A 10,465-nucleotide genomic window follows, 5' to 3' on the forward strand; every position below is an offset into this window, starting at 1 on the left:
AGCATGGGGCTAACTAAAATTTGCATTAAACTAATTTAGCAGAACTGGTTCTTGTTAAGTAAAAACCTATAAAATAATTTGATTCGTTTTCTAACAAGACCAGCTGTCACATTCTCCACATCTGTTTAATGTGATGGGGTAAATTCTGTATTGTAAGATTGGGAACTTGTATCTTAGATTTCTCTGTTACAAAAATAAAGGACACCAGATGCTCTTATGAATCTTACTTTCATTTAGTGGAATATAACATCTCTTATCAGATATTTCTTGTATTGTGTTACAAGGTTCTCATTGGAATGTTCTTTGATATACAAAATCCATATCTTTTGTAGGGGTAGTGCTCTTCAGAAGAGGCTACGAGACAGGGAGAAAGAGATGGAAGCAGATGAACGGGATAGGAAAAGGGAAAAGGAAGAATTAGAAGAAATTAGGCAGCGCCTTCTGGCAGAAGGACACCCAGATCCAGATGCAGAACTCCAGAGGGTAAGTAGCTGTTGGTGTGACAGGAAGAAAAGAGCCCTTGGTATTCTGGTGGTATTGATCAAAATTATGTCAGAGATCTGATAGTTAATATTTGCTCTGTTCCCTGTTTCTTAAAAAGAAGTCCAGATAAGCAGTAAGAACACTAGAAACAAAAAATAACTTTCCAGATCTATGTTTGGATGGAGTTCAAAAACAAATTTGGATTAATCAGTATTTTGATTATAATGGCAGTTGCAGGCAGACTAACAGAGACTTCTTTAGGAAACAGAGGATCTTTAGATTCTTTCAAACAGTGCTGTTTTCGAGAAAGCTTCTTTTTTGCTAATTGTCTGTTTCGTTGTAGATGGAGCAGGAGGCTGAGCGGCGTAGGCAACCACAAATAAAACAAGAGCCAGAGTCTGAGGAGGAAGAGGAAGAAAAGGCAGAAAAAGAGGAAAAAAGAGAAGAACCAGAGGAAGAGGAGGAGGAGCCTGAACAAAAGCCCTGCCTTAAACCAACTTTACGACCCATCAGTTCTGCCCCATCTGTTTCTTCTGCTAGTGGAAATGCAACCCCTAACACACCTGGTGATGAGTCTCCCTGTGGCATTATTATCCCTCATGAAAATTCACCTGATCAACAGCAGCCGGAGGAGCATCGGCCCAAAATAGGACTTAGCCTCAAATTGGGCAAGTTTACATTATATTTTCATGTTCCATATGGGATAAGAATGAAAAAAATGCCAAGCTGAGTAGCCACACAGTTTTCCAAATATATTGTATGTTTTGATATACTTGTATCAAGCTGTTGTTATCCAGATGCTGTGCTTGACTTCTATCCAGAAGATACTTTTTATAAATCTCTGTTCTTCCAAAATCTGTAGGGGGAAAAGGGACGGAAGTTTTGGACTCCTCAAGGCTTGAATTTTTTAGGAATGCTCTGAGCTGGAATTAGTTATTTCCACATGGTTTTTCACATTAATAGATCTCTAAATATCTCTTTTAAAACTCATTGCTACTTTTCATTGATGTATATGTGGGACTTAAGCCCTAGATAGTTCTTATGTTTGTTCACAAAGATCCTTCTAAAAGAAGAAGACTGAAAATTAGATTATTTTTTCTTCTTCTTAGAGTAGCACAATGAATTGATGAAAATTGTGAATGGAACGGAAGTGTAGAGTTCCTTAGTACTTTAGCAATTTCCTCGTGTCTTAAAAAAAATTTTGTTCTGAGCTGCAGAACTGAGGATATTTGTATTCCAGAAGGTTTGTGCACTTACTATTTATTATTTGATTAAATTATACTGGGGCTGCAGTTTGAGCACTCACTGTGTTAGATCTTGAATGAAAAGAGACTGTATGGTATTAGGCAAACTGATTAATGCTTTTCCTACAGCTGTATTCATTGCAACCTTTCACTTCCATGCTCTGTCTCTGCTGAGGTTTGAACTCGTGTTATAGCCCTCCCTCAGTGAGGGTGCTAACTGGTTTCAGGGCAGAGAAAGAAGACCCTATTTCTCAAAAATCTTGAACAAACTCCGTTTGAGATCTTTACCTCTTTTGCCATTTTTATAACAGAGTTTGAGAGATTATGGCACTGATGCTAGGCATTCACAGACATTTATATAACATACAAGCTGATATTTCTCAAGAAATGTGTGAAGAGCAAACTAGCTTCAGTTGCAGTTTGTGAATATGTTACTCTGTCTTTTGGGTTGTAGGTGCCTGCAACAGTCCTAATCAGCCCAATGCTGTAAAAAGGAAGAAGCTTGCTGTGGATAGTGTTTTCAATAAATTTGATGATGAAGACAGTGATGATGTGCCCCGGAAAAGGAAACTTGTCCCCCTGGATTATGGAGAAGAAGATAAAAGCAGTATCAAAGGCAGTGTCAACACAGAAGAAAAACGTAAACATATTAAGAGTCTCATTGAGAAGATTCCCACAGCAAAACCGGAGCTCTTTGCTTATCCTCTTGACTGGTCAATTGTGGATTCAGTAAGTTGATTTCTTTTAACCATTCACAAAAAAGCATAATTTTTCCAAACAAACCTTGGAACTGAATAGAAAAACAGTGTTCCTGGGACCCCGGTGGATTGAAGCAGCATCATCAAATGGGATCAAACTTAAGTACTGTATTTCTTGTCCATATATAATACTTATTCTGAAGTATGCCTGCTTATTTTTGTTTAGTCTCTTCTGAATTGTTGCTACAAATTGCGTAGCAGTTTTATAGAAGGGTGGAAAAAAGGTCCTTTAAAAACATGTTTGGCTGTCAAATACTTGCAGATGCCAAATCTCTAAGCGTTCTCTCATTGATAGCAAAATGTATCTTCTGCTAAACAGTTGTTTGGGTCTTATAGCTGCCTATCTGGCAGTATTGTTTCAAGACAGTAAAGTTTATGGAAATGATGGGGTTTGGTTCTTTTACTTTTTCCAGACACTAATGGAACGTCGAATTAGACCGTGGATCAACAAGAAAATAATAGAATATATTGGTGAAGAAGAAGCCACACTAGTTGATTTTGTTTGTTCTAAGGTTAGTATCTTCCACTCCTTTGTGAAGTCTGGGGTTTGCTCCCTATTTAAGCTGCAGCAATGACTGCATGTCATGGTTTAACCCCAGCCAGCAGCTAAGCACCATGCAGCTGCTCACTCATGCCCCCCGATCCAGTGGGATGGGGAAGAGAACTGGGAAAAAAAAAAGTAAAATTCATGGGTTGAGATAAGTACAGTTTAATAGAACAGAAAAGAAGAAACTAATAATGATAACAATAATAAAATAACAATAATAATAATAATAGGATTGGAATATACAAGTGATGCACAATGCAATTGCTCACCACCTGCCAACCGATGCCCAGTTAGTCCCCGAGCAGTGATTCACCCCAGCCCCGCTCCCCACAGTTTATATACTAGACGTGGCATCACATGGTGTGGAATACCCCTTTGGCCAGTTTGGGTCAGCTGCTCTGTCTATGTCACCTCCCAGCTTCTTGTGCCCCTCCAGCCTTCTTGCTGACTGGGCATGAGAAGCTAAAAAATCCCTGACTTTAGACTAAACATTACTTAGCAACAACTGAAAACTTCAGTGTTATCAACATTCTTCTCATACCAAACTCAAAACGTAGCACTGTACCAGCTACTAGGAAGACAATGAACTCTATCCCAGCTGAAACCAGGACACTGCAGTATCTGTATTTGAAGGCAGTGTGTTCCTAGCTTCACTGTAATTATGATATTGGTCAGCAGAGACAGTTGGTGTACTTGGAATCAGTATGTACCCTAATGTTTTACAAGTTACCTCCTTTAATGCTTATGCATAATATGTACATGCTAGATGCTCTCTGTTATCTGTTAGATAAACATGTGGAAGTTGATAAAGAAATGAGCAGTTGACAGGAGCAGCTGTTTTAACTGATAGTTTTATCATTAGATTTCAGAGTTAATGCCTCATTGGCCGTTAACATTTTTTACTTAAAAATAGGATTTGTGTGAATTCAGGGAGAAAAAAAGCCAGTAGCTTGATTTTACATACATTTTTGGATTAACTACTTAAAAAGCTTTTTAGATGCTGTTGTTGCTTTAGCAGTAAGCAAATATTAAGGTTTTAGAGTTAGCATTAGAAGTCATTCTACTATACCTTTTAGCCATTGCATGACTTGTTTAAACCTCAACTCTGCAGAGCTGCTTACAAACTAAATTCTGATAACTTGCCTTATTAAATCTGTCATGACAGCTCTGTTGCTTCTCATCAATAGGGAATTTCAAAAACTCTTTTCAGCTTTCATGGTACTCACTTTCATAATCGCTTGTCTTGGTTTATCTTTCAGGGCTACTGTATGAGAGGCAAAGCAAGTGATAGTTTTGTGGCACAGGTGGTTAGTAGAAAGTGAAAAGCAGAAGTTGCATATTTGCCAAGCTTAAAAAAAAATATATATATATACACACACATAGCCATTTTCTGGTATTGAAAGACAACTTGTTTGGTTCTGAAAAAACACTGAAATACTTAACAGGCAGATGGAAAGTTTGGTTATGAAGAGAGAGACAGGGAGAATTTTGCCTTTGTCTTCCATTAGGAATTCAGTGTTGAAAGAAGGGGAGCTTATTCCTTAAGTAAGGAGAGCTTAATTGGGGATGCAAGAATAGCCAGCAAATACAGAACCTGTTGAATCTCTGGAGCTTCTTAGAACTTGTTCCTCAGTAACTAGCCATAAACCAGCACTCACTATAATGGAATCTGATGTAGTTTAATACTAATTTTTGCCTTGGCTAATACCGGGAACTAATGAACTGCAAATACTTTTTGCATGTGAAAAGCACTCAAAATCCTTGAGAAGTAACTGATTTTTGTCCAAAGATGTTTATATGGTTTACTCTGAGTTTTCAGTCTAAAAACATTTCTTTCTTTCAGGTTATGGCTCACAGCTCACCACAGAGCATACTGGATGATGTTGCCATGGTAAGCAGAAATTGTGTAACTGATATAATTTCTACATTATGCTGAAGCTGATAGTCAATTCTGCAAAATAGTAGGAGTCCATAACAGAAATATTTGGTGTTCATAGAACATGCATAGAAAACATGCATTAGATATGAAAGCTGTTTTGATTAAACAGATCATGCTAGCACAGGCATGATTTTGCATTTACAGCATCTAGGTAGAAATTACTGATCCCTGTCCAGAATTTCTCAGTATTCAGAAAAGTAGAACAAAGATTCTGACCCTAGCAGTAGAAGTAAGAATCAACAATAACAGAAATGTATCAGAAATATAAACTTCTATTCCTTACCATTCTTGTAACTAGGTCCTTATAATTAGTGGTTTAGTGGGTTTATTCCTAATTAATGACCAAAAGGTGATTTTTCTCTAGAAGAGTAAAAGCTCTTTTTTGCCTGGTGTTGGAAAAGAGAAACTGAAAGGTGAACAAAAACTAATTGTTCACTCTCTCTCAATAAGGAAACTTGGAGGCAAAGTTGGTAGGGGTCAGATTCATAGCAGAATTTTGTAGGTTGTTCTTGGTGTGACTAGTAGGTGAGCTGGAGAACTTCCTAAGAGGCAAAGCCTGAATAATAAGTTCAAGGAAGAGAAATCCATTGAGACATTACTTAATATAATATCCAAGGAAGTTCCAGGCTGAAAATAAGCAGAGACTAGGAGAGAATTAAGGGACAATACCACATATATATGTCCTGTTCTTACATTCTTCCCAAGCCTGCCATTTCTCTGCCTCTTCCCAAGCTGCTTTTGGGGACTAGGATACTGATACTTTTATTTCTTAGCGGTCAATGTCTGCATTATACAAGTATATAATTAGAGCTTAGTCAAGTCAGATGACAAATGCAGGACAGACAAATTCACTGAAGTTTTACCCAGTGCCTCCCTCAAAGACTTAACTTGGATTACACTACCTCCACTTTGTAGTTCTGATGTGTCTAGAGTTAGTCTTTGTAACTGGAATGCTTAACCTAAAAAATAATCTATAAAATGTGTATTTCCTACAGGTACTAGATGAAGAAGCTGAAGTTTTCATAGTCAAAATGTGGAGGTTGTTGATATACGAGACAGAAGCAAAGAAGATTGGTCTAGTGAAATAAAGCACTCTCCTTGCTTCTAGGGTTCCATTTCAATTTTGGGCTTTTTTTTTTTTTTTTCCCATCATTCAAAGACTTCAAATTTTCTCTGTTCTCAGAGATTTGAGACCTGTATTTTTTTATGTAGAAAATGTGAATTTTTTTGTCCTCTGCTCTGAGGCCCTCTTTACCCTTCTCAGTTAGTTATCTGAATCCTGCATTGGTTCTCTTTATAATTCACAAGGTACAATTACCGGTATGTTTTATAAGCTGCAGCTACTGTACATGCTCTCTGGTAATTTTGTTATGTTACTCTGATTCTTGTAAATATTAAGGAAAAAAAAAAGCGCCCCTGTCTTGCAAAACACTTGCACTTAATGTGGAATTGTATCAGTTACAGATGAAGACAAATTATTTTACTGCAAATTTATCAGTGCTTTTTTTTTTTGCACACACTCTTTTTATTTAAGGAATGATCAGAAAACAATTTAAAAATAAGTGGCTTGAGCTGCTTTCACAGAACAACAGCTTTGTGTGTTCATTTGGTCCCCTCATCTGGCTCTGGAAAAGGAGTTCCCTCAGACTTTTCATTCTGATGTGAACCAGCGGCAGTCTTGGTACTTTGTTGCCCATTTAGAATTACTAACGAAGCTGGGAACTTAATTTCTTGCAGACGCTCTGCTTCTTTCCTAGAAAGTGTAAATTGCAGGAAGTTTTTTATTCTTTGCTCAGTTAAAACAAGAGCAGGACCTAAATTCAGTAAGTGCTGTTTAATGATGTTTTGGTTTTGTTTGGGTTTTTTTAAACCTAGGATATCTTCTGCTCAATTTCATTTTAGCCCTTCCCTATTATCCCTTCTGTCTCCAAAATAATGAGATGGATTTTTTTTTAAAAGAAATTATTTTTTAAAACATTTTTTTAGTATTTAGAAAAAAAATAACCTGTTTGGATGTAACTGACCATAGCAGTTGACAAAAACTAAACAAGTAAGTTTTCAAAGGAAGCTGAAGTCTTGTTTTTATCCAAACTGTTAAACTAGCCCCGACTTTTGTTTTCTACTGTAAGCAGTCTATCGTCCACGAAAAGAGGGTGATATTTTCCTGCCTTGTTTGTATGGGTTTTTATAAATAGGCTGATATGGTATAAATGTTGACATGTACTGTAAACTGCATTTTTTATCTCATACCTGGGTAAGAAGACAAATCGATAATGTTCTATGAGCTATTTTGATTGCAGGAGGACTGTGTTCCAGGGAGCAAACTGTCTCAAAAACATTTTTAATTTTTAACACAATTCTTAATAGCAAACAAATTAAGTAAAGGTGTTCCAGTATCTCTATATTGTATTTAACTGAAGGATACAGGTTGACCTGTTCAGAAAACATAACTGTGACATTGAGTTACTAGTTCTTTGTATCTGGAGAGGACACTTGAAAACACTGTTCTTAACAAACGGGATCGTGTAAAGGTTCCACCATGTAAATATTTCAGATATTAAAAATGTATATATTTGATTTAAGGGCTCACATTCTTTTGGAGTCTTGTGCAGCATGCAATTATATTTAACACTGGTTTCTGAATCAACAAGTGTTGCCAAATTAGGGGTGGGGTTTTTTATAACTACCTCCTGCTTTAAGTCAGGTGACGAGAAGCCTGCAAATGCAGATGTGATCTCCATATGTTCTTTCTCATCCCTGTAATACTACACACCACCAAATGTTCTTTTTTTAACTTGAAGTGTAATGCTCAGATGTTACTTTTATGTTGTGCTTGAGTTTGCGTGAGAATGTGTTGGTTTACGTACTTATGTGCTGCAACCTTCCTCTTTTTTTCCCTGCAACTTGATGTTACCCTAAGAGATTACTTCCCCGTTCTTCCCATACAGTTTTGCATCAGCATTTACCAAAAATTCTCCAAATTCTAAATAAATTCAAAACTCGCTCTGTTTGTAGTAAATACAGAGAAGAGGGAGAGTGAACTTCATGAGTGCTTTTTGTCCTGCTAATGTGGCATTCTCTCTCTGTCATTAGTAATACTTAAACAAGCCAAATGTGACAAATGCTTTGTAATGCCACTATTGTAGATTGCCTCAAGTCCTTGTTGAGATTCTTCAGTGAAAGCTCAAGTTGTGAAACTTCAGCTTATTTTCTTCTGCCCTAAACTAAAGCTGTGTGTTCATCTATTATTTATGCATTGGCCATAAGCCTGTACTCTCCCTTTCCCAAGGAGACTGAAGGCATCTGGGTGAGGAAGACATCTAAAATTAAAGCTGGAGTGTTAAATATCCAGGTAAATAAGTATTTAGAAGCAGTTGTGACATCAAATAAAATAATTTTGTGGAAGTTGAGGTTTTTCTTCAGTAGTGGAAGGAGGAAGGAATGTTCACTAATAGCATCTCTGGCTTGGCTTATGCAAGTACTTCCAACAAATCTTCCTCTTTCAGAATGCAAAATATTGCTTTATAAAGTCGCTTCTAGTGTTTACCTCTTACTCAAATTAGTGTTATTACTTCTCAGTGATAACAATATATTTTGTGTCTGTGATGCTGGGGGGTAGAGCACAAATTACATATTGCTGAGAGGTCCTCCATATAGAAAAGTAACTCTCCTTTGTTAACTGTTTTTCTTTCAACATGCAGTAATGGAATTATTTCAAGATAAACTTGGAAAATTGGGGGTAGAAAAAGCCTTTTTTGCCAACATTACAACACTTTACTGTCTGAATATGTGATTTAGTACACACTTGTGTGTTACGTTAGTGAATGCACAGATTAAGAGTATACTGAGAGTGAGATCCATTAGCAAAGCATGTATGTTGCCACTGGCTTTTCCGTGCAGCATGCCCTTGTATGATCCATTCTGTGATGGAAAGGTGCTTCAAAAGTTATGCACAGTGCATAGAGGGAAAAGAATATGAATAGTTATACAACAGAACTGGATATACTAGTTGTTGATCTGGACTTTACTGTGGAACAAGGCTTTACACCTTAAAGTAACGCATGCCCTTAGTCTCCTGATAATCATTCTGTATAACTGCCATTCAGTGTTTTTTGGAATATGTGAGTACAAAATATGAAGTATTGTTTTTCATTAGTGTGCACTGAAAAGAAATGGGAAACTGTGGACAAGCAAGATCCATTACCAAGAATGAGATATTTTTATGTGACCATTAATTTGATAAGAGACTTTTTTTGTTCTTAGAATATTTAACCTGTTCACATACTGATTTGGTGTTTCTGATTTTGTGTGTTTCCATCCTTCCTTCTCTTTAAGTAGGAGCCTGCACTAAAAATAACCATCTAGCTAGATGATTGTGGCTCTAAATGTGGCAGGGGGAAGGCCCCAAATAGTAAGTTTAGTTTCTTACTGAATTCCTATTTCTTACTACTAATGCTTTCCTACTACCGAGAGGGAAGCATTAGACCTTTTCATGGTTTTACTGGAGTTGCTAGAGAGCTGCTTGCAGGAGTAGTATTTTAGGAAGTGGATATACTTGAAACTGGAAGCTGTTGGCTTTTATATTGCAATAAGGTCACACTTTTTCATACTCTGTACATTTCCTGCGTAGGAATGCTGGATGTCATACATGCAGGCTTACAAATTAGTACACAGCCATGCAGTGTGAGCAGCATGTAAGGTATTGTTAACAGGCATTTCACCATTGATCAAACTGATATCAGTAATATAAATAGAAGATAGCCTGGTACAGCTGTATGTCCATGTTTGGGGTTTTGGTGTTTTGGGGTTTTTTTTCTCCTCTTAAAATAACAAATAGTTTTATTTGGCTAATGGTTAGGCATCACTTTCGGTCTAAAAATGGCTTCTTTTAAATGCACTTCAGATGCATATGACCTACTGAAACTTGGGTGTTAGGTTTTACATAAGCACTTTGACCCAAACTTTTATGTGCCGTACTTTTGTGCTACTTCATTTTCCCATGCATCGTCCTGTAGTGTAGTCAAATAGTGAAGCACAACATCTGTTTTAAACATGCACAATTGCATGGTTCCTCGGAGACTTTACTTTCTTAATATTTAGAATAGATATATTTAGATGTATCATAGCGTTTCCTATGTGTCAGTAACCCGATAAGGTTACGCACTTTTAAAAAGGAATGGTGGATTAATCTTCGAGCATCGGGAACAGCAAGGTGAGTTTCAAATTTGAAATTGCCTTTGTTGCTTCCACAAAACAGTCGCGGCTGTTATTTTCGTGAGGCTTTTTGCGTGGGACCGCGTTCAGGCAGGGCTGCTAGCTTACACGTGCCTAGAATTCGAAGCGCCCAGGCAGCGTCTTTTCTCGCACCACCCCTCTCTCCGCGGGGTACCGTCCGTTCCCCAGGTTCAACAGGCCGCCCTCCCTCCCCCTCACAAGCCTCCTCTCGCCCCGCGGGCTGGCCCGCCTGCCGCCGTCGGAAGTGAGGTCGCGGCGG

General features: G+C 37.6%; 2 protein-coding genes across 4 annotated transcripts in view; both read left to right on the forward strand.

Annotated features, from left to right (window-relative positions):
• Nucleotides 1-7,548, forward strand: part of RBM25 (RNA binding motif protein 25) — a 36,789-nt gene extending 29,241 nt beyond the window's left edge. For all 3 annotated transcript variants that reach the window (XM_010566495.1, XM_010566496.1, XM_010566497.1), the window contains 6 exons: nucleotides 333-483; nucleotides 827-1,151; nucleotides 2,182-2,456; nucleotides 2,899-2,997; nucleotides 4,876-4,923; nucleotides 5,967-7,548. In XM_010566495.1, coding sequence (XP_010564797.1) covers nucleotides 333-483; nucleotides 827-1,151; nucleotides 2,182-2,456; nucleotides 2,899-2,997; nucleotides 4,876-4,923; nucleotides 5,967-6,059 — 991 coding nt within the window. In that variant the 3' untranslated portion in view covers nucleotides 6,060-7,548. The remainder of the gene's footprint in view (nucleotides 1-332; nucleotides 484-826; nucleotides 1,152-2,181; nucleotides 2,457-2,898; nucleotides 2,998-4,875; nucleotides 4,924-5,966) is intronic.
• PSEN1 (presenilin 1) overlaps nucleotides 6,943-10,465 on the forward strand; it is a 29,519-nt gene continuing 25,996 nt past the window's right edge. The window contains exon 1 of the mRNA XM_010566492.1: nucleotides 6,943-7,021. The gene's annotated coding sequence lies outside the window, so the exon portion shown is untranslated. The remainder of the gene's footprint in view (nucleotides 7,022-10,465) is intronic.

Source organism: Haliaeetus leucocephalus, unplaced genomic scaffold (assembly GCF_000737465.1).
Source record: "Haliaeetus leucocephalus isolate CR32 unplaced genomic scaffold, Haliaeetus_leucocephalus-4.0 Scaffold213, whole genome shotgun sequence".
Taxonomy (NCBI): domain Eukaryota; kingdom Metazoa; phylum Chordata; class Aves; order Accipitriformes; family Accipitridae; genus Haliaeetus; species Haliaeetus leucocephalus.